At 48.0% G+C, this 23,150-nt stretch overlaps 1 protein-coding gene and 1 long non-coding RNA gene across 9 annotated transcripts in view; one reads left to right on the plus strand and one right to left on the minus strand.

The window, feature by feature from the left end:
* Positions 1-1,839: 1,839 nt before the first annotated feature.
* Positions 1,840-23,150, minus strand: part of LOC136387870 (histone-lysine N-methyltransferase PRDM9-like) — a 98,141-nt gene continuing 76,830 nt past the window's right edge. For 2 of the 8 annotated variants that reach the window (XM_066359981.1, XM_066359982.1), the window contains exons 3-7: positions 9,441-9,541; positions 8,758-9,029; positions 8,309-8,376; positions 6,222-6,415; positions 1,843-4,238 (exon numbers count right to left, since the gene is read on the minus strand). In XM_066359981.1, the coding sequence (XP_066216078.1) occupies positions 2,611-4,238; positions 6,222-6,415; positions 8,309-8,376; positions 8,758-9,029; positions 9,441-9,541 (2,263 nt within the window). In that variant the 3' untranslated portion in view covers positions 1,843-2,610. The other 6 variants (XM_066359984.1, XM_066359985.1, XM_066359983.1 and 3 more) reach the window with 6 other exon arrangements.
* LOC136387874 (uncharacterized) lies at positions 13,071-19,657 on the plus strand. Its single transcript, XR_010748177.1, has 2 exons — positions 13,071-13,158; positions 19,352-19,657. It is a non-coding gene; the product is annotated as an uncharacterized lncRNA (long non-coding RNA).

Raw genomic sequence — 23,150 nt, forward strand, 5'->3', positions numbered from 1 at the left:
CACCCAGAAAACTTGATGAAGGAAGTAGGATTTATTTAGCTGGTGGAGCAGCGTGACCCCAAAGAGGCAACCAAACACGTGGTCCCCAAAATTATATTCCTTACATCTTATAAACCTTCTATAGAATACAGGGTTTCCTGCAAGGGGCTCCTGATCCCTTTGTCTAGAGCAGGGGTCCCCAAACTTTTTACACAGGGGCCAGTTCACTGTCCCTCAGACCGTTGGAGGGCCGGACTATAAAAAAACTATGAACAAATCCCTATGCACACTGCACATATCTTATTTTCAAGTAGAAAAACAAAATGGGAACAAATACAATATTTAAAATAAAGAACGAGTAAATTTAAATAAACAAACTGACCAGTATTTCAATGGGAACTATGCTCCTCTCACTGACCACCAATGAAAGAGGTGCCCCTTCCGGAAGTGCAGCAGGGACTGGATAAATGGCCTCAGGGGGCCACATGCAGCCCGCGGGCCGTAGTTTGGGGACCTCTGGTCTAGAGGTACATGTCACTCTCATGACTCCAGGATGGGAGTGTGGATTTAGGTGCAATAAGAGGGTAAGTGTTGGAATTTTTAATTAAGGTATGTAAACATTGTTTCTTAAAAGCTTTTGAGAAAAGGGGAAGAGGTTTTCAGATGAGCTCTATCTTCTTTGCTCTGTGTAGCAAGTGGCCCCAGGCACCCTTTTAGAGAACAATAGAAAGTACGTAATCTAGAACTGTCTGACTCAGTTACCCCTGCAGACTCCCTTCCCTTGCATTCTTGTTTTTTCCTCCTCAGTGAAGAGGGGACCTGCCCATCCTTCCTAAGATGATCCACTTACCTGCTTATGTTAAGTAAGTTTTCTATCTCTACTGATTTTCTATCTTTGTGGTAATCTATTGGTTCTGAAAGAAGTATTTTCTATCCCTAAATGAGAGAGTTGGATGAAACCCATGGTTATGCCCTGCCGGGAAACTTAGTTACTTAGAGCATTATTCTGATACACCAAGGTTATAGGCTCAATCCTCAGTTAGGGGATATCTAAGAAATAATGAATGCATGAGAACATTGGTACAGTACTGTCATATTTGGAGTTTAGCAGTTCTAACAGATGTGAGTGCCATACTATAGTAGTCTGAATCTGCCATTTCCTAATGATATATCAGGCAGAGCTTATTTTTACAAGGTTAGGTACTTGGTCTTGTCAAAATAAGAAACATGAAAACTGGGAGTTTTTAAGTTTATCTGAGCCAAAATGACTCCAAACATTTGGAATGAAGATCTCCAATTTTGTAGACTGACAGTGTAGCAATTTCTATTTTCTTGCTTTATTTTTAAATTTTATTTTGGAGAGTAGAAAGAAATAGAAATATGAGAGAAGGGGGAGGAGCAGAAAGCATCATCTTCCATATATGCCTTGATCATGTGAGTCCAGTCTCTTTATTTATTTTATTCATGTTAAGAGTGTGGAGATAGAGAAGCAATTTTTTTTGTGTGTGTGTGTGTGTGTGAGAGAGAGAGACAGAGAGAGGAACAGATAGTGACAGAAAGAAAGGAAGTGAGATGAGAAGCATCAATTCTTTGTTGAGGCACCTTAATTGTCCACTGATTGCTCTCTCACATGTGCCTTGACCAGGAAGGTACATCAGAGCAAGTGACCCCTTGCTCAAGCCAGCAACCTTGGGCTTCAAGCCAGTAACCATGGGGTCATGTCTATGATTCCATGCTCAAGCTGGCAACTTTGCACTCAAGCTGGTGAGTCTGTGCTCAAGCCAGCAACCTTAGGGTTTTGAACCTGGGTCCTCTCCATCCCAGTCCAATGCTCTATACACTGCACCACTGTCTGGTAAGGCACCATTCTTATTTTATAGATTAAAAACCAGGCACAGAGAAATAGAGAATCTTGCCTTAGGTTGCACAGCTGGTGAGGGCAGAGCTGAAATTCAAACCCACTATGCAATGATCTGGAATTCATGTGGTGTACACCATGAAATTCTCACCCTGAAGGGGCAGTGAGGAGAGAGGGAGACCCAGACTGAGCCAGGCACATGAACATGCACACGCACATATTCCTCCCTGGTTTTCACCACTGAGACTACAGAGGTCAGAGAAAACCAGGACAGGAACCAAGAGAAGCCAAGGGAGGAGGGTGGTGAGCCTACTAGGAGAGAAGGCTCCACTTCCCAGGAGTCAAGGAAATCCCTCTCCCTGGGCAGTAACCTAAGTAGATTGACTCCAGACCTCCACGTTTCCAGGGGTTGAGCTTCTGTGCTTGACAGTGACTTCCCTGTGGCCCTCCTGGAACTCTCTGCTTCTAGTGATGGGGAGGGGGGAATGAGGTATGTCGGCGTCATAGTTTTATGGTGATAAGATTTATTAGAACAAAAAGGCCAAGAGATCATCGAGGAGATTGGTGTTGACATTCCCATAGCACTTGAGGAACTGTTTGTCAAGCTCATCTCTTGTCATGAAAGTGAAGAACTTGTTTAACTAGTTACGTCTGTACTAATTACAGTCTTAGGAGGGTAAGGGGTCAGTAGACTTACTCTGAAGTCCCCTCAGAGCTGGGATATGACTTTTGTAACAGCTATGGCTGTGGAGATGCAATGTAATACTAATAACTCAGTCACCCTCCTCGCTAATACAGGGCTTCTCCCTTGAGTGTGTCCTCTGGTGTCTGAGGAGAACTGATTGTCGTGTAAATCCTCGCTCACACTCATTGCAAACATAAGGCTTCTCCCTTGAGTGTGTCCTCAGGTATATGGGGAGATCCGACTTCCGTGTAAAGCGTAGCTCACACTCCCTGCAAACATAGGGCTTCTTCCCCAAGTATTTTCTCTGGTGTCTGAGGTGAGTTGATTTCAATGAAAAGCCTTCCTCACACTCCTTGCTAACATAGGGCTTCTCCCCTGAGTGTGTTCTCTGGTGTGTGAGGAGATGTGACTTCTGTGTAAAGCCTCGATCACACTCTCTGCAAACATAGGGCTTCTCCCCTGAGTGTGTTCTCTGGTGTGTGAGGAGATGTGACTTCTGTGAAAAGCCTCGCTCACACTCCCTGCAAACATAGGGCTTCTCTTCTGAGTGTGTCCTCTGGTGTCTGAGGAGATTTGACTTTTGTGTAAAGCCTCGATCACACTCTCTGCAAACATAGGGTTTCTCCCCTGAGTGTGTTCTCTGGTGTGTGAAGAGATGTGACTTCTTTGAAAAGGCTCGCTCACACTCACTGCAAACATAGGGCTTCTCCCCTGAGTGTGTTCTCTGGTGTGTGAGGAGATGTGACTTTTGTGTAAAGCCTCGCTCACACTCTCTGCAAACATAGGGTTTTTCGCCTGAGTGTGTCCTCTGGTGTATTAGGAGATCTGACTTTTGTACAAAGCCTCGATCACAATCCCTGCACACATATGGCTTCTCCCCTGAGTGTGTTCTCTGGTGTCTCAGGAGAGTTGATTTCTCTGAAAATCCTTGCTCACACTCCTTGCAAACATAAGGCTTCTCTCCTGAGTGTGTTCTCTGGTGTCTGAGGAGATGTGACTTCAGTGAAAAGCGTCGCTCACACACCCTGCAAACATAGGGCTTCTCCCCTGAGTGTGTTCTCTGGTGTCTAAGGAGATGTGACTTCTGTGAAAATCCTCGCTTACACTCCCTGCAAACATAGGGCTTCTCCCCTGAGTGTGTCCTCTGGTGTCTGAGGAGATCTGACTTCTTTGTAAAGCCTCGCTTACACTCCCTGCAAACATAGGGCTTCTCCCCTGAGTGTGTCTTCTGGTGTCTGAGGAGATGTGATTCATCACCAGAGCCTTGCCCACATTCTCCATACTTGACAGGTACAATTCTTGAAATTCCTACTCTCATAAACAGTTTTTCTGTGTCCACTGAATTCACTTTCTGGCCTCTGCTGGGTGCTTCCTGCATCATTCTCTCTTGCTCACTAGAGCTCCTCATGTGTCCTTTGGGATGTTTGAAAAAGGTCCTTGAAATCCTCCTTGGCCTGGTCCTTTTAAGCAATTGTTTGGACTGTTCTTTGACCTTTTGACCTTCAGCTTTGTCATCCCAGCTGTGTGTATCAGTATGTTGCTGCTGCTGATGTGGATCCTCTGGGCAGGGATCCTCTGATTGGAGGTGTTTTCTTGCAGATGTTCCTAGAAGAATATCAGAGGGGTGATTGCATCCTACACGTTGGCTGAGGAATTTCTGACTGGAGAAGGCCAGAGAGCAGGAGGGAGATACGTGTATCTCTGGCTGTGACTCTGCTGAAAGAGAAAATATTGATAAGGCAAATGTTGACAAGGCTGCCTGGGTTATATGTTTTGTCTGCTGTTAAGACCTGTCCCATGAGTCACTCTTATGGGCTTGACAGTGTAATCTCTGTCTCCCACAAAGTGTTTCTTTATAGTCTGTTTTCTCTTTTCATTTTTGTGTCCTGTATCTTTAGGAATCCAGAAAGCTCGTATCAAGGGTCCTTTCTACGCATTGCCAGATGAGGGACTGTGAGTAGCATCAGGGGCTGTTTCACCCCTTGTATGGGTGGAACAATGCTGACTTTTCCTGTATACATGTAGCTTTTAACACAGTTTCTTAGAAAGATCACTGGCCCCAACTAGGAATTCCTTCCCTCAGAGGTTCCCACAGATGATAAACTGAAAATATGTCCTTCCTCAAACCTCACATCAAATATTCATGCTTGATTTTATTCCGTGTCAGTGCATTTCATATACAATGGGAAACGCTGTATCAAAGTATTTCCCCAACCATACTTTTTAAAAACGGATTGATTTTAGAGAGACAAAGAGCGGAAGAGGAAGAAAAGAAGAGGAAGAGGAGGAGGAGAAAAAAGAAGAAGAAGAAAGAGAAAGAGAGATAGAGGCATTTATTCATTGTTCTACCTCAGTGGTTCTCAATCTTTCTAATGCAATACAGTTCCTCATGTTGCGGTGACCCCAAACCAGAAAGTAATTTTGCTACAGTTATGATTCGGAATGTAAATACCTGATATGCATTATGTATTTTCCGATGGCTTTAGGTGACCCCACCGGGGTCGCGACCCACAGGTTGAGAACCGCTGTTCTACCTAGACATGCAGTCATTGGTCATTTCTCGTATGTGCCCTGACCCGGGCTGGACCTTGGCATTACAAAATGATGCTCTAACCCAGGGGTCCCAAAACTGTGGCTCTCTGAAGCCATTTATCTGGCCCCTGCCGCACTTCCGGAAGGGGCACCACCATCTCATTAGCCAAAAGCAGGCCCATAGTTCTCATTGAAATACTGGTCAGTTTGTTGATTTAAATTTACTTGTTCTTTATTTTAAATATTGTATTTGTTCCTGTTTTGTTTTTTTTTTACTTTAAAATAAGATATGTGCAGTGTGAACAGGGATTTGTTCATAGTTTTTTTTTATACTCCAGCCCTACAATGGTCTGAGGGACAGTGAACTGGCCCCCTGTGTAAAGTTTGGGGACCCCTGCTCTACCCGACTTAGCTAACCAGCCAGAGCCCCCACCCTACTTTTTACATGCCTGCTTCCCATCCCTCTCCAGCTAACCCACCATCCTCTCTCACTTGGAGATGAAGTAATCTCAGAGAGGATTCCCCACTGAAGTGTATTCTCTAAAAATTAACCGTGCAAATCTTAGAGAATTAGCCACCCTATAGCCGAGAACAGGACCTTTGTCCCACCTCACTCAGGAAGGTCCCCAGTGTCTCAGCTTGGATCACAGCACTGCATTTCCACGCTGCTGGGCATCTATCCAACCTCTGCTCTTACCTTGTATGCTAGACAAGGTGGCCCTAGAAAACAGGCCCTGGCCCGTTTTCCCAGTGGACAGAGTGTTGACCGTCACGTGGACATTCCAGGTTCGGTCCCCGGTCAGGGCACACGTAAAAAGCGACTATCTGCTTCTCTTCCCCTACCTCTGCCTGTTTCTCTCTCTCTTCCCCTCTCAGAACCAGGGGCTCCATTGGTTCGAGCATCAGCTCGATAGCTCAGTTGGTTCAAGTGTTGACTTCAGGTGTTGAGGATAGCTCAGCTAGTCCGAGCATAGACCTCCCCTCCTCTCACTTAAAAAAATTAAGTCAAAAATAAATATAAAGATTTTTCCTAAGAATCAAAGGCATATGAAATGACTTAATTTCTGAAACATGTGATTCGAAATCTTGCTGACTTTAGAGTGTACCATGAACATTCCTAAGGTGAGTTCTCTCTTCTCTTTCATTTTGAAGAATGGTTGTGCCCACCTCTAGCTGCTGCGAGCTCTCTCTTCCACTTGTTTCCACACTTGATGCCCAGCTTCTGGCCACACTCGTCACTGTACCCGACCAGCAGCTCACAGTCTGGCTTGATGACCCGGCAGGTTCGGTAGAAAATCTGCCTGCGATACTGAAAGGCCACCAGGTTCTGCTCTTCATCATCCCGGGCACAGTTCACATACCTGGGATTGAGGCAGATGAAAGAAAATGAACCCACAGGCGATGAGTTCCTATTACCTCTCAGATCCATGTCCAGCTCTGCACCTGACACTCGGGCTCTGATATCACCCACTCCCACAGTGCTCCCCGAGAACCTTCTGTTCAATGTCTGAGCCTGTCACAATGTCATACTACTTCCTATCTCCAGGTCCTGCTTACAGTGATCATCCGGCCTAATACCATTTTCCAAAGCCAAGTCCAGACGTAACCTCCACCCTGATTGGCTATAAAACCCAGTGACCTCTAGCTTCTCTAAATTAACTCAGTTCCTGTTTTATATCACAGAACTTGCTACTTGATGTTGGACTCTGTGTCTAGATTAGTTCACATCATTCAATACTCAGCACAAGTTCATCTTTCTTTGAGAGGCCTTTCTCCATTCTCACATTTTATTTAGGTAGCATTTGATGCCACATGCAGGTTCCCATAAAAACCTGGAGGTCTTCCTGCCCCACCAAATTAGAAGTGGGGAGGCAGACAGACAGACTCCCGCATGTGCCCGACTGGGATCGACCTGGCATGCCCACCTGGGGCGATGCTCTGCCCATCTGAGGCGTTGCTCCGCTGCAACTGGAGCCATTCTAGCGCCTGAGGCGAAGGCCATGGAGCTGTCCTCAGTGCTGGGGCCTACTTTGCTCCAATGGAGCCTTGGCTGCGGGAGGGGAAGAGAGAGACAGGGAGGAAGGAGAGGGGGAGGGGTGGAGAAGCAGATGAGCAGTTCTCTGTGCCCTGGCTGGGAATCAAACCGTGGACTTCCATGGTCAGGCAGACGCTCTACCTCTGATCCAACTGATCAGGACTTGGAGGTCTCTTTGTCTTAGCAAAATCATAAAGAACAATAATAGTTTATTCACATTCTGTAGCCTCTGATAAAAGAGCCCCTCAGGGAAGTGGCCCATGATCATTGCTCTGCAGGCTTCAGAACTCAGTTCTAGTTAGAAGTGAGGCTGGGATAATTTGCTTTCCTCACAGTTCTAGGCTATCCTTGGTTTAGGTATCCTGGCACTGTGCACTTCTCAAAAAATAGAAAAATTGGCCCTGGCCAGTTGGCTCAGCGGTAGAGCGTCGGCCTGGCGTGCGGGGGACCCGGGTTCAATTCCCGGCCAGGGCACATAGGAGAAGCGCCCATTTGCTTCTCCACCCCCACCCCCTCCTTCCTCTCTCTCTCTTCCCCTCCCGCAGCCAAGGCTCCATTGGAGCAAAGATGGCCCGGGCGCTGGGGATGGCTCCTTGGCCTCAGCCCCAGGCGCTAGAGTGGCTCTGGTCGCGGCAGAGCGATGCCCCGGAGGGGCAGAGCATCGCCCCCTGGTGGGCAGAGCGTCGCCCCTGGTGGGCGTGCCGGGTGGATCCCGGTCAGGCGCACGCAGGAGTCTGTCTGACTGTCTCTCCCCGTTTCCAGCTTCAGAAAAATACAAAAAAACAAAAAAACAAAAAAAAAATTGAAAAATTATAGTTAAATATTTCTAAAATCAATTGTTTCACTCTTTCTTCAATTAGTCCTCCATAAGAAGATGATCTCCATATGATCTAAGTAATGAATACCTTCCTCTAAACTGGAATATAGTAAGGACTTAAATAATGTTCATTACATTAATTAAAGTGTAATCCAGGTTATCAAAATTTTTTTCCAGTGCCTAAATTTTGTCCAGCATAGAGAATTATATTTTGAGGACATATACTATATTTTTATCTCCTTTTTCCACTAAATACCTCTTGCTTTAAGAGAGCACTGAATGGAGAAAAAGAGGAACAGAGGATTGAGGGAGACCACTGAGAGAGGCATGATGAGAAGGAAAGATGTATGGGCCTGAGAGGGATGAGTGTTCTTGTGACTCCCAGAAACTTCTTGGCCTTACCTCATCCAGTTGGCCCAGGATTCATCCTTCCCATCCACATACTCATGGCAGTTTCTCCCTTTGGTGATCTGTGTTTTAGGAAGAAAATATAAAGGCTTTTTATGGATGTGGAGGTAATAGAAGAATTATTTTACTCTACTGTCAACAAAGCTCTTTCAGCTTGCATGCATTGCCACTAATGTCCACATGATACTCTCTTTACTCATTACATCTGAGTTGACCTGTCCACTTAGGGCTGGGAGGAGGCATTCCTTTGTGTCTGTACCATTTTGCTCCCACTTAACCTGTGATACTTATCAGGAGTTCCATAGTGTGCAAAGTCCACTCAGTACCCAGAGCTAACCAGATTGTCTCCATCCATGTCTTAGCATTTAGAAGGGCAGGTCCCACCAAGCCATGGGGGGGATGTGGGAAGCCACAAGACAGGGGAAGAGGTCAATACTTCTCACCAGCCAGGAGTATCCGTTGTTGCCTGCCTCTTCATCTTCTGTGATCTGGCCCTTATAAGGGCCAAAGTGCAGACCCACTGGCAGAGCAGATGCCTCGTTCCACACTCCAAGCCCAGCCTCAGGGATGCCCGATGCTCTGATTCTCAACCCAGGGGGCAGAGTGAGGGCTGCATGGTTCAGATGCCCCTTATCCACTGCACTGTCTTTTACAAATGTAGGGGGCCCATGCACGTCACAACTGTCAATGAAGAAGTTCTGACACTTCTCACAATCTGGGGGTGAGAGCAATAGAAATTAGGGAAGGTATAGTGCAGGGGTCCCCAAACTTTTTATATAGGGGGCCAGTTCACTGTCCCACAGACTGTTGGAGGGCCACCACATACAGTGGTCCTCTCACTGACCACCAATGAAAGAGGTGCCCCTTCCAGAAGTGCAGCGGGGGAAGGGGGGGGGGCGGATAAATGGCCTCAGGGGGCCGCATGCGGCCCGCGGGCCTTAGTTTGGGGACACCTGGATAGTGCATGTTTCTGGACATATAGAACTTCAGAGAGAGCACAGGCACTGACATCATTGAGCCTCAATTCTGTAGTGCAGGTCCTTAGGGGAACGGAATGCTTTAAGGGCCAAATGACCAGATGACATTATTGTATAAAGAGATAACATGCTTTTTGAGGGTCACTTACAGAGGTAGTCATCATCCTGGGGCTCGCTGACCTCTTGGTACACTTGGCCTTTTCTTTCTCGTAGGTTATAGATCTTTACTTCAGTCTCCTTTCTACTGGTTCTAAGTTGGAGAAGAGTGAGTTTGGTGGAGTCTGGAGTGTTAGTCCCTATTTTGTCAGAAAATGCAGAATCTCCTCCCATCAAATTATCACCTGTCCTTCTATATACTCTGGTATATATATATATATATTTGTCAACTATTGGCTCAGAGAGCCTCTATAATAGTAATCCTGTACACTGACTACAGGTGGCCAATTCAATTTTTGTTTCTAGATCTTCCCATTATGAGGTATAACTTACCAACATTTAGTTATTCAGAAAATATTTATTAAGGGCACAGTATATGTTAGGTATTGAGGAAAGGCCTGGTATACAACACCAACAGCGTATGGTCGCTATTATTAGAGATGTATTTATTGGACAACTGGTGTCAGTGCTTTTACATTGAATTTATGCCCTAGCCAGTGGCTCAGTGGATAGAGCGTTGGCCCAGTGTATGTTTCAGCTTTGGTTCCAATCAGGGTACTTAGGAGAAGTGACCATCTCCTTGTCTACCTCTCTCTCTCCCTTCTTTTCCTGCAGCCAGTGGCTCAATTGGTTCTAGCATTGTCCCTGGGCACTGAGGATGGCTCAGTTAGCCAGAGCACATCATCCTGAGGTGCTAAGAAACAGCTCAGTACTCGAGAATTGGGGTTACCGGGTAGATCTTGGTAAGAGTGCATATGGGAGTCAGCCTCACTATCTCCCCTTGTCTTACCTAAAAAATAAATAAATACACAAAAAAATAAATTGAATTGAATACTGTCATAGAATACATGCACGTATCTTCACCTTACACATTAGCATTCAAGAGCTCAGAGAATTTGTAAGATTTGCCCAAAGCTCCAGTGCTAAATTCACTCTCAGTTTAGTAGAGCTTAAATCCAGGACTATCCAAAGTCCACCCCACATACCTAGGCCATACTTATTAGCCTTTCTAGAGGACTCAGAGGAACTGAAATCTACAAATGACTTTCTCTTACCCAATTTTCACCTAGAGTGTTGTCCAGAGGGTCTTGCTTCTCCAGAATGGACTGTGATGCTGAGGACCCAGGTTTGAAACCCCGAGGCTGCCGGCTTCAGTGCGGGCTAATATGGCTTTTGTGCAGGCTCACCAGCTTGAGCGCAGGGTTGCTGGCTTGAGTGTGGGATCATAGGCATGACCCGTGGTTGCTGGCCCAGTCCAAGGTAGCTGGCTTGAGCAAGCGGTCACTCACTGTGCTGTAGCCCCCCAGTCAAGGCACATATGAGAAAGCAATCAATGAACAACTAAGGAGCTGCAATGAAGAATTGATGCTTCTCATCTCTCTCCATTTGAGCCAGTCTGTCCCTGTCTGTCCCTCCTTCTCTCAAGTTCATTTCTTTAACATAATACTTTCTCCTTTCTGTCTTTTTAAAAATTTTTAAAAAAATTTGCCTAGCCTGTGATGGCACAGTGGATACAGCAGTGACCTTAAACACTAAAGTCACCAGGTTGTAACCCCAGGCTTGCCTGCTCAAGGCACATACAAGAAGCAACTACTACAAGTTGATGCTTTCTGCTCCTCTGCCTCCTCCTTCTTTCTTTCTCTCTCTCTCTCACTCTTCTCTCTGAAATCAATAAATTAAATATTTTTATTGACTTTAGAGAGAGAGGAGGGAAGAGAGTGAGAAACATTAATTTGTTGTTGCACTCATTTATGCAATTAGTAGTTGATTATTCTTTCTTTTTTCTTTTCTTTGTTTTTAGCTAGAGAGGCAGACAGACAGGAAGGGAGAGGGATGATTAGCATCAACTTATAGCTGCAGCATCTTGGTTGTTCATTGATTGCTTTCTCATACGTGCCTTGACCAGGGGACTCTAGCTCAGCCAGTGACCTCTTGCTCAAACCTGCAACCTTGGTCTCAAGTCAGTGACCATGGGGTCACGTCCATGATTTCACGCTCAAGCCAGCGACCCCGCACTCAAGCTAGCTGGTGAACCCATCCTTAAGCCACAACCTTGGGGTTTGGAACTTGGGTCCTCATCATCCCAGGTTGATGCTCTATCCTCTGTGCTACCACCTGATCAGGCTTCAATGGTTGATTCCTCTATGGGCCCTGACTGGACATCAAACCCACAACCTTGGTGTAGGGGACTGACTCCCTAACAAATTAAGCAACTTGGCCAGGGCTCCTTTCTGTCTTCTTGTTTCAGAGTGGCCTTGTCCAGTCTAATGGTACAGTGACCACCTTACCTCCTTTCCTTCTTATCCCTTCACCTTTACACATTTAACCGTCCTTGCCCTTCCTTAATCATCAGAGTCTGGTCAGCACCAAACAGTCTTGGGAACAGAGCCTCAGGTCTGTGGACCACAGAGACCATTTGGGTCAAGTTAGAGATCTCATCTGGACTTCAGCTGTGTTTCAATGCTAGACCCATGAAAGCGGAAGGACCTTACTGACCACACCCTCATGAAACCAGACACACTGAAGAGATGGCTGACACAGGGCCTGATACAATGGTCCCTACCCTGGCCCACAACCCCAGCTGCCTTAAGCACCATGATTCTTTGCTGTCTGCAATGTGGCCGGCACTGCCCAGACATCCCTGTCCTGGAGCACTGCTCACCGGCCAGACCTTCCTCCTCCTCTTGTGATGACAAGTGTTCTGAATGAGTTATTTCTTACGTGCTTTTATACTTTTATACTGTTCCTGCTCATTAACACATCTATAAATACATGTAATTATGTACATATGGAAGCAGTGTAGTAAATCGCCCCTTACTGTACAAGGAACTGTTTGCATCTCGCTTGTTTGCTAAAGGCAAGCTGTGTCCCTCGTTAGCTGCTGACACACCGGGGACCTGACCCCGGGTGGATTTCTAAAGGGCAGCGCCGTGCCTGTGGCCCCTCACCTCGCTACCTCCGAGTCCATTCTTCATGCGAGTCCTCAGTGTCCTCCGCCGCGGGTCTGGTGGCCTGTCGGCAGTGAACCAGGAAAGCGGTCAGAGGTGCTCTGAGGCCTGGAGAGAAACAAAATCGTGGTCCGCAAAGCGAAGCGCTTGGAGGAGGAGCCCCGACACTCGGCCGCCCCCTGTGCCGCCCGCGGTCCCCGCCCGGCTCCCGCACCCCCATCCCCGCCCGCCCCCGCGCCCCGTCACCTGTGCGCAGCAGCGTGTCCGAGTTCCTCTCCACGTTGCGGCACCGCGTCATCCCCTAGTCGCCCATGGCGGCCACTCCTCCCGGAAGGAGTAGTCGCGGATGTTCCCGATTGCGTGGGGGTCTGGGGGTGGGAAGATGTGGCCACGTGACCCGTGCAGTGGCCGTAGCAACCGCCCCTCGCCCGCTGGGTCCAGGCTGCCCCCACCCCGCCGCGTCCTTTGCGCAGCCCCAGCCCCGCAGGCTCTTGTCCTCCCCGTGCTCCGGCCACCCCGCAAGCTCAGCCCCGACGTGCGACGTGCCTGCGTGGGAGATGGCGCTCAGGCTCACTGCTTGGCCCCCCTTCCCAAGAGGGGACACGTGAGGCCAACCCCCGGGACGCAAGGACGGGCTAGACCAGGACTCCAGCTAAGTCAGTGACCACCCCCTTGTCAAGCCAGGCACTTGGGCTTTAAGCCAGCGACCTTTGGGCTCAACCGGAGCCCACTGGGTCATGTCTAGGACCCCACGCTCAAGCTGGTGAGTACGCGCTCCCGCCGGATGAGCTTGTTACATTTCCTTGTTGTTCAAGCGCTCTCTTGAGTTCCTCTATTCTACTCTCAAGTTTATTGAACATCGTGATGACTGTTTGCTTTGAGTTCGTTATCTGTTCTATTACTCATCTCCATTTCATTAGGATATTTCTCCGGAGTTTTTTTCTTGTTCCTTCATTCGGGGCAGTGGTAGTCAACCTGGTCCCTACCTCCCACTAGTGGGCGTTCCAGCTTTCCTGGTGGGTGGTAGCGGAGCAACCAAACGGCAGCGCTGTGATGACATAGTTTTAAGTATAGTAAGTTGTTTTTTGGGTTTTTTTTTGTATTTTTCTGAAGCTGGAAATGGGGAGAGACAGTCAGACAGACTCCTGCATGCGCCCGACCGGGATCCACCCGGCACGCCCACCAGGGGCGAAGCTCTGCCCACCAGGGGGCGATGCTCTGCCCCTCCAGGGTGTCGCTCTGTCGCGACCAGAGCCACTCTAGCGCCTGGGGCAGCGGCCAAGGAGCCATCCCCAGCACCCGGGCCATCTTTGCTCCAATGGAGCCTTGGCTGCGGGAGGGGAAGAGAGAGACAGAGAGGAAGGAGGGGGGGTGGAGAAGCAAATGGGCGTTTCTCCTATGTGCCCTGGCCGGGAATGAACCCGAACCCGGGTTCCCCGCACGCCAGGCCGACGCTTTACCACCGAGCCAACCGGCCAGGGCCTAGTAAGTTGTTTTATAAAGATTTATTCTGCCAAACTTAGCAAAAACCCAACATAAAGTACTTGGTAAGTAATTATTATTATATGCTTTAACTTGCTGTAACTCCGCTTTATACATTTCATAAAGTAAAGTACTTTCCTACTTTATAAATCACCATTACTGTGGAACCAGTGGGCAGTTAGAAAATTTTGCTACTAACAGAGATACAAAAGTGGGCAGTAGGTATAAAAAGGTTGACTACTCCTGATTTGGGGGTATATTCTTCTGTCCCCCCATTTTGTTTGATTTTCTGTTTTTGTTCCTTTGAGTAGAATGGCATAGTCATCTCGCCCAGTCTTGAACATGTTGTCTTTGTTACATTGTGTGTTGAACAGTTTCAGCCTGCAAGTTGTAGTTGGGGGGGAGGTGCTTGCAGTGCCTGTCCTGTCACCTGGCCTGAAGGAGTGGGTTCTGAATGGGCCGCCTGGGGTGTGTGAGCTTCCTTGCCTTTAATCTGGGCAGGACTCCTGGTGTAAAAGGGGCTGCGTGGTGTGTGCTTTGCATGTCCTGTGTTAATTATCTGTTGTCAGAGCCTGGTCTGCGCTGGGTTCCCTGATTGCTTTCTTGTGTCTCACCCCCCATTAGATCCACCCTTTGTCCTGGTGGGGTAGCTGGGTGCACACACAGCCTTAATTTGTTCATTCTTCACCTTCTCGGGGCTTGGCAGCCCTGTGCACATGCACAGCATTGCCCCCCTCAGTGCACACTGGGCCACAAGGTTTTGCTAGCTTTGTGCTTTCTTTAGGTAGAGCAGCCCGACCAGTGCGAGCAGCAGCACCCCCCAATCTCTGCACTTTCTCTGATCAGACAGTCTAGTGTGCAGACCATAGCCCATTTGCTGGCTCCCTGGTTTCCAGGAGGGGTAATGCCAGTAGTGACCCACTAACTATCTCTACACTTTCTCTGCGTGGAATAGGCCTGCAGCTGGTACCAGAGTTTTTTGCTAGCTCTGCACTCTCTGTAGAAGGGGGAGGCCCACATGCACATGCAGCTCAGTGGGCGTAGTGTCACCCTGCCATACCTACCTGCTGGGTCAATACCTGGGAAGAGCAGCTCTCTTTACACCAGCTAAGCTGCCCTCCTTATTCTGTTGTATTTAGCTCCAGGAGGGGTGGCTGGGGATGTGCTGCAGTGCCCTGCAGGTGTCCATAGAGCCTGGATGGAGCTCCCATCTTCTATCCACATGCCCGGGAGGTGTAAACAGTGGCGCTCACTGGTCTCTTAGGTCCTAAGCTGATCCTTCACCTCCTGCAGAGCTCTCATGGTTCCTCAGCCTTCTCTATGCTCTCTCTCTCTCTCTCTCTCTCTCTCTCGCTTCCTCTCTCTCTGTCTTTCTCACTTGTTGTAGAGAAGCTGTTTGTTTCTCAGTTGTATCTCAGGAGGAATTGTTCTAAGTCAGTGGTTCTCAACCTTTCTAATGCCGTGACCCCACAATACAGTTCCTCATGTTACAGTGACCCCAAACCAAAAAATAATTTTGGTGGCTACTTCATAACTGTAATTTTGCTACAGTTATGATTCGGAATGTATTCTCAGTGCTTTAGGCGACCCCTGTGTTTTGGTCGTTCGACCCCCGCCGGGGTTGCGACCCACAGGTTGAGAACTGCTGTTCTAAGTAAAGGGGTACACAGATGGGTTTTGGGAGGGTGCAAGCCCAGCGTCCACATGTGCCACCATCTTGGACCCACTGGAGAGTTCTTAAATAAAGTCTCATGTTGGCTGCAGCAACAGGTTTTTGCTCTGATATGCTCTTATTCCTCATATTCGAATGTGTATACAATTTTTGAGACATTGGTTTTCCCTCTGACTTCAATTAGTTGTTGGATCCAGGAGGAGTAGTTTATTTTCACCTTGTTTAGTCTTTTTCTCCTGTGAGGATGGGCATGATAACTTCCAAGCCTCTTACTTGTAGGACCAGAAATCAGAACTCTTGCAGTAGTCGGTTTTGTCTCTTGGCTTTGTGTTCCCTATTTGTAAAATAAAGGGATCAGATCACACCATGGTGCCTAAACTCTCCTCTAGTTCCAGCATTCCGTTCATTCCATAAGCGCTGACTTGCATGAATGACAGTGCCAATTTGTGACATTTGCTATCATTCTACAGGTAGACCTGCAGGTGGACAAAGAGAGGCACAGTTTATTCGAGTCCTTCCTTGATTAAGTTTATCAAATCCAAGAATTTCAAGAGTTCAAGAAATTCAACTTTGTGGAGCTAATAAGTTCCATGTATTTTTTAATACCCTAAAAATATTTTCTGAATGCTTGGTAAATGCTGAGAACTTTTATTATAAACTTGGGATTCAAAGAATGTGAATGTGTATAATTCTGATGAATCTCTCTCTTTCCTTGACCATATTTTTTCTCTCTAGCTATGATTTGTTTTTCTCTATTTCTTCCTCTCTTCCTCTTTCCCTCCCCAGATTTCTCTGTCACCCTTCTTTTCATCTTGTTTTCCTTCTTTTCTTTCTGCCATGCTTTCATAAAGCCTTTGAAAGTGCCCATCATATACCAGGCACTGTGCTAGGAACTCATGTCCCTGAACTCAATGACTTCCCATTCTACTATTTTTACTTCTGTCTTTTTAACTTTTTAAATTTAAATCTCAATTTATTATAAAATATGATGTCCTTTGATTTGACAAATATATTGAATTTTAACAGTTTTTTTATTATAAAAAGTGTATTCTTATTGCAGAAATGCTAGAAAAAATTATAAGAAAAACAAAATAACAAATTTTCCATACAGAGGTATTTACTGTTAATATTGTGGCATTTTCTTCCCATATTCTCTGTGTACCTATTATATTTCTCTATATGTACCCAGGTAGATTGGGTGTGTGTACATCTGTGTGCATAGATGTGCATTGCACATGAGCATATCTCTGTGTCCATGTGTGTCTGTCTGTCATCTGTGTATATCTGTATATGTATACAAATGAGTATTCTCTTATCCAATAAACACTTATTTACTTGTGAGGTAGGTTGGCAATGGGGGAAGGTCTAATGAGGAACCAGGTCCTGTGACTTTGGCTGGAACCACCCACACCCATGCCTGCCAAAAATGCAGCCCAGGAACACTTTGTAAAAGAACGACTGTCTGTTAGCTAATGAAATCTCTCCACGTCATATCAGCCCGCCATCACCATTCCGATGCTATAAGTTACCCTCCAGTGGGGGAAGCTGTGTGACTTCCTGGCTGCTGTCTCGCGGACCAGTGACCCTCACCTGGGATTCGCTCTAAATAAAGCTTTTGCTTGACCACACTTGGTGGCTACGCCCCTCTTTCTTCCTTAGTAGAAAATACCTTACATTTGGTGCCAAAACCTGGGAGGAGCTTGAAGCTTGTGAGGGCTGCTCCTCTCCCCTTTTCTTCCTGGAAGAACAGAACCTCCAACCTCCCACCCAGTTTGGCACGTGGTGCAGTAAGTCCCCTGCCTTGAGCCTCCCCTCAGTTCTTTCTGCCTCTGAGACTCTCGGTCCATAATCGCAGCTGCCTCAGGAACCTCCTATCTGTTCCCACTGCGTGTGTGGCCGTGGAGATGTCCTGGACACTCTGCTCTACTTGACTGTCCTGTGGCCAGAGATTGAGTTGTGGAACACCAATCCTCATCTCTGATCACTCTGAGGCTCAGGGCGGCCATGGGGGCCCAGGAATCTAAACCTGACTCAAAAACACCCCAGGGATGCTTTATCCAGAATCTCTCAAACATTTATTTCTCCCTAAAGAAGAAGAAACTGATCATCTTCTCCACTGTGGCCAGGCCACAGAATCCACTGAATAATTGAAACAGGTGGCCTCCTGAAGGGGCTTTCAATTTTAACACCTTCACCAATTTACGGAACTCTTGCTAGAGAACTGGGAAGTGGTCAGAGATCCCTTCCATTCAGGGCTCCTGGTATCTGCGCTCCCGTCCTAATCTCTGTGCCACCTCCTGTCCGGCACAGGTCCTCTTGGCCAGGGAAAGCTCTGCTCCTATCTTTCCTCCTGTGCTGACCCCCAGCTCTCTCTCCCTCTCCTGCCTGACCCTGGGTGGCACCCCTTTCTCAGGACCCCTCTCTGGTCCCTCTGCAGACCTCTTCTTCGGGTCTCTTCCCTCCAGGAAGCCCCATCCCCTGCTGACCAGGAGCCCCTCCCTCTCTGCTGTGTTCTTAAGCCCCTTCCCTGTCAGGCCACCCTTTGTCGGCCATTGGCCCCCACCCAGGTTTACAGGGCTCCTGACCCCACAGTATATCCCCGGTCTTCTTGCAGGAAGGCCTGGCCCTGTCCTGCCTCTGGCTCTGGCGTTTTGGGCTGGAAATGGGTGCCGGGCTCCCCACGAGCCCCCCTCCTCTTATTCTCAACCTCTTTGAACTGGTTTATTATAGACCAATCCTAATCAATCACAACTTACCTGTCAACACCCCTATTCTTGCAATGTACCCCCCCCCCCTTTTTTTTTTTTTTGCATTTTTCCGAAGCTGGAAACGGGGAGAGACAGTCAGACAGACTCCCTCATGCGCCCAACCGGGATCCACCCGGCATGCCCACCAGGGTCAACGCTCTGCCCACCAGGGGGCGATGCTCTGCCCCTCTGGGGCGTCGCTCTGCCGCGACCAGAGCCACTCTAGCGCCTGGGGCAGAGGCCAAGGAGCCATCCCCAGCACCCGGGCCATCCTTGCTCCAATGGAGCCTTGGCTGCGGTAGGGGAAGAGAGAGACAGAGAGGAAGGAGGGGAGGGGGGTGGAGAAGCAAATGGGCGCTTCTCCTATGTGCCCTGGCCGGGAATCGAACCCGGGTCCCCCGCACGCCAGGCCGACGCTCTACCGCTGAGCCAACCGGCCAGGGCCTACCTTCCCCTTTCTACCCTTACTCTGCCATCTTTACAGAGAACACATGGACCGGACCCTTCCTCCCATAGGGGGTCCAGATGAAGCACACCCAGCAGTCCCCCTGCAGCCAGGAGACAGGGTTCTTCTGAGGGAGCTCCAGCCTGGCTCCCTACAGCCCAGGTGGACAGGACCCCATACAGGAATACTGACTACTCCCACTGCAGCCAAGCTCCTGGGGCAAACACCTTGGTATCATGTCTATCGCCTCAAGCTTGCCCCCATGCAGGACCGCTGGCAGTCGGAACCACTGGGCCCCACCTGTCTCCGGCTCATGAAAAGGTTGGGCCCTGCAGATCCTCCTGTGGCTCCTGTTCTTCACACAGGGAACCTGTCCTCAGAGTGCACGTTAAAGCAGGGAGCAATGCTGTTACTCTATCAATGTGACTGGCCTGGTGGAAGGAAACATCAATATTCTCAACTGTCTGCAAGGGAAACTGCACAAGAATCTCTCCTCATACAACCCGCTTAACTCCTGGTGGCAGCCACCCATCCTCACCTGGGCTGCCCCTATCCTAGGTCCTCTTCTAGTTATCAGCACATTACTCATGGTTGCTCCTCTTTTTCCTAGATCCTTACCGGGCCACATCAGTGAGGTTTCCTGAGTCACGGTCAACCAGATGCCGCTACACCCATATACGCGACTCCCCTCAGAGCCACCACCTTCCGACCTCCCCTCCCCACGACGCCCCTAACCAGCAGGAAGTAGCCAGACAAATAGCAGTGACCCTATCTAACATAAAAGGTCAAAATGTGAGGTCGGTTGGCAATGGGGGAAGGTCACAGGAGGAACCAAGTTTGGGGACTTTGGCTGGAACCACCCACACCCATGTGCACCAAAAGAAAGGGCCCAGGAGCACTTTGAAAAAGAACGACTGTCAGCCAATGAAATTTCACCACGTCATATCAACCCGCCTCCACCATACCGATGCTATAAATTACCACCCCCTCCCCATTGGAAGCTGCCTGACTTCTCTGGCCCCTGTCTTGTGGACCAGTCAGCCTCGCCCAGGATGCGCTCTAAATAAAGCTTTTGCTTTATTAACACTTGGTGGCTATGTTCCTCTTTCTTCCTTGGTGGAAAATACCTTTCAGTACTTCTGTTATGTGCCCGGCACTGTGCTCGACACATGGTTGCCTACAGTGAATGAGACAGACTCACTTTCTGTCTCTATGAATACTATGCTGTCATGGGGTAGACAGAATGAAAAATATATATAAATAAAATAATTATAAGTTGTGACAAGCACTGGATTTGGCAGTGCAATGCATTTGGTCCCAGTTTTGATTGATCGTGGCGAGGTCCAATATCTCAGCTTCTCGGAAGGCAGAGCTGAGGCCTAAGTCTTCGTCCTTCAGCAATGCATGTTCTCAGCTATAAAACTGAGAAAATTTACAAGTGAGGCAACAAAGACCCTGGGAGGTGTTCTGTGACCAAAGGAGCCCAGCTTGTGAGTGGTGACCCAGGCTCAGATAAATTCTGGATGCCCCCAGCTTAGGAGGTCTCTCAGTCTGGACTGCTGCCACAGCACAAGAAAAAGTGCATGTTAGGAAAGGGGACACTTTCTGCTAAACAATTAGAAATAGTGTTTATGCCCCTGACTGTCAAGAGCAAAGAAAACACTTCTGGTGTTGTCACCACAGCAGATAGGTTATTTTTAATTACCTCATCTTTTCTCTATTACACCTCCCCCCCCAAAAAAAGACAATGGCTTGCTCTCACCAGAGAGCTCAGTAGGTTAGAGCATCACACCCATACACTAATGTCATAGGTTCGATCCTGGGTCAGGGCACATACAGAAACAGATCGATGTTTCTTACTGTCTGTCTGTCTCCCCCCCTACCTCTCTCTAACATTAATAATTAAAATTTAAAAAATAGAAAAAAGTGATAATGGCTTTCTTGTTGTTGAAGCTTAAATTGTATAGAGGAATGAATTATGTTTTTCAAAATCTCACCCCAAGAGGAAAAAAATTGGTACGGTTGTAAAGTACCGTATATCCCCATGTATAAGATGCCTCCCTGTATAAGATGCACCTTAATTTGGGGGCCCAAAGTTTGAGAAAAAGATAATAAATGTGAATAAGCGGGAAATGCAAGTTAAAAGCTACAACCCCTGTATAAGACGCATCCAGTTTGTAGACCCCAAGTTTTTCAAAATGGATGTCTTATACATGGGGAAATACGGTATACACTCTTTAGATGTCTCTGTGAACATTTGTCTCTTTTTACTTTCTCTGGATTTAATTTACTATCCTGGTTCCTAGTATGGGTGGAAAGGCTGTGTATTTTAAGGTTTTTCCCCCTAAAATGTATTCATCACTACATTTTGCCATAGGTTTTCTTATGTAGCTTTTGTTTTCACTAATATAAAGTATTTTGTAACTTGAACTGTGATTTTGAGGGGGGGGGGGGTTATTTAGGAGTGAATTTCTTAACTTAAAAAAAGTAAGGGTTTTCTAGTTATTTTTTATTACTGATGTATAGATTAAGTGTAATGACAAGAAACATGCTTTTTATCATTTCAAAGGTTTGAAGTTTGTTGCAACTTGCTTCACAGAACACACTGTATGGTAAATGTGTTCCAAGCGCGCTCCTCTGCTGCCACCTCGTGGGCATCTTGAGAATTACAGCTAGGTAAGAGTCACCAGAAAGTTATCTCCTCTGCTGCTGTCTGGGTGCTTGTAGCCGGAAACTGTCAACCTACTGCCGCATCACTCATGTGTCTGCTGTCCCCATTTCTTCACTTTGAATTTCTTCGCAGGCTTCTGTTTTAGGCATGGCATGGGGTGGAAACGATGGATGCGAGCTGTGGACTGTGAGGGGCATGGACAGTGCGGGGCGGGGCTCTTGGCTGGGCGCAATGCGTGGGGCAGGGCTCCGGCTGTACACGGAGTGGGGGAGACGCGGTGCGGGCGGTGGTGCGGGCTGGCAGGGGCTGGCGATGCGCGGACCGATCGGGGGCGGGGACAACCAGGGGTGGGTGGGGCAGCGAGGACGCAGAAGGCCTGAGGCGCAAAGGTGTGGGGCAGGACACGGGCGTGGCGTGGTGCTGGCGGGGCGGAACAGCGTGGGGCGTGGCCTGCAAGGGGGTGGACAGCCAGAATTAGGGCCCCTGGCACGGAACTGCGCGGGGCAAGGTGGACAGCGATGCGATGAAGAGGCAGGTGGGGCACCGCGGGGCAGGGTAGATAGTGAGGGGCGGGGACAGCTAGGGGTGGGGACGGAGCCGGGCGTGGACGTCCAGGGCAGGACACCTCCCTGTGGTGGGATCAGTCCCTGGAAAGGAACTCCAGCCTTGCCTTAGGAGCTTCCTCCCTGGAGAGGGGATATCTCCCTGCAGAGGGTCTCCCTCCTCGGATTTGGTGACCTTCCGAGGGAGAGGGCCCTCCCTTCTGTAGAGTGGCTCTCCTTCCACGGAGGGAGGGGCGGCCCCTCCGTGGAGACGTTTACTGAGGGCAGGGAGCCTTCCCCCTCCCCCTGGTCTCCCTTGTCAACTTAAGCAACATCCAGACCTATAAAATATTTATGAGTTTATTTTAGCCAAACTGTCAACAATTGCTGGTAATCAAAGTCTCAGCGGATTGAAAAAAATGATCTGGAAAAATGGCGGTTTGCCCTGTATTTTGTACATCAGATTCGAAGTAGAAAATGGGGAGGAGGTATATGAAATTGATTAGTGATAGATTAGGGAAGCCGAGAACCAGAAGGCAAAGCTGAGAAATCTGTGGCACTGAGTAGAAGTAAAAATGTATATACTGAAATTTCTTTTACATGGACAGGAATAAAATAGCTAACAAGGACTGTGATAATAACAACAATGTGGGTGGTTGCCTTCTGCTTTGCTGATATGCTTGCTCTGAAGATTGCAGGAAAATATTACCCTTACATTTCAAAGGGGTGCTGTTGTTAGATAGGATAGACAGGCGTCAGTGCAGGAAAAGGGGAGGGGGAAACAGAGGGGTTTTTATCTCACCCACTGAAGGAGGGGGGGTCAGCGATCACACTGTCTACCAGAATAAAATCACCAAAGGTCTAAACAGCCTTGAAATACTGTACATTAGTCAGAGTATCAGTGAAAGGCAACCTTGGAAGTTACAGTTAAAAAGTATATGATCTCTAAGACCCCAACAGGTAGCGGTGCTTAGACGAGCTGAGTTGTCCATTCGTGTCTTGTGCCAAGAGCTCAGCTTTGCTTAATAAACTGCTTGCTTTGCTTGAACACTGCACCCTATCTCCCACCTGAATTCTATCTCACCTGAGACGCCCCTTGGACCTGAGTTTTCTCTGTGCCATTATCAGGTACATTATTGTAGATGCAAAAGACAACAGACAGGCTCACATAAAGTAAGCCTTTGACCTTTGCTAGA

The sequence above is a fragment of the Saccopteryx leptura genome, chromosome 1 (genome assembly GCF_036850995.1).
Source record: "Saccopteryx leptura isolate mSacLep1 chromosome 1, mSacLep1_pri_phased_curated, whole genome shotgun sequence".
In the NCBI taxonomy this organism is placed as follows: domain Eukaryota; kingdom Metazoa; phylum Chordata; class Mammalia; order Chiroptera; family Emballonuridae; genus Saccopteryx; species Saccopteryx leptura.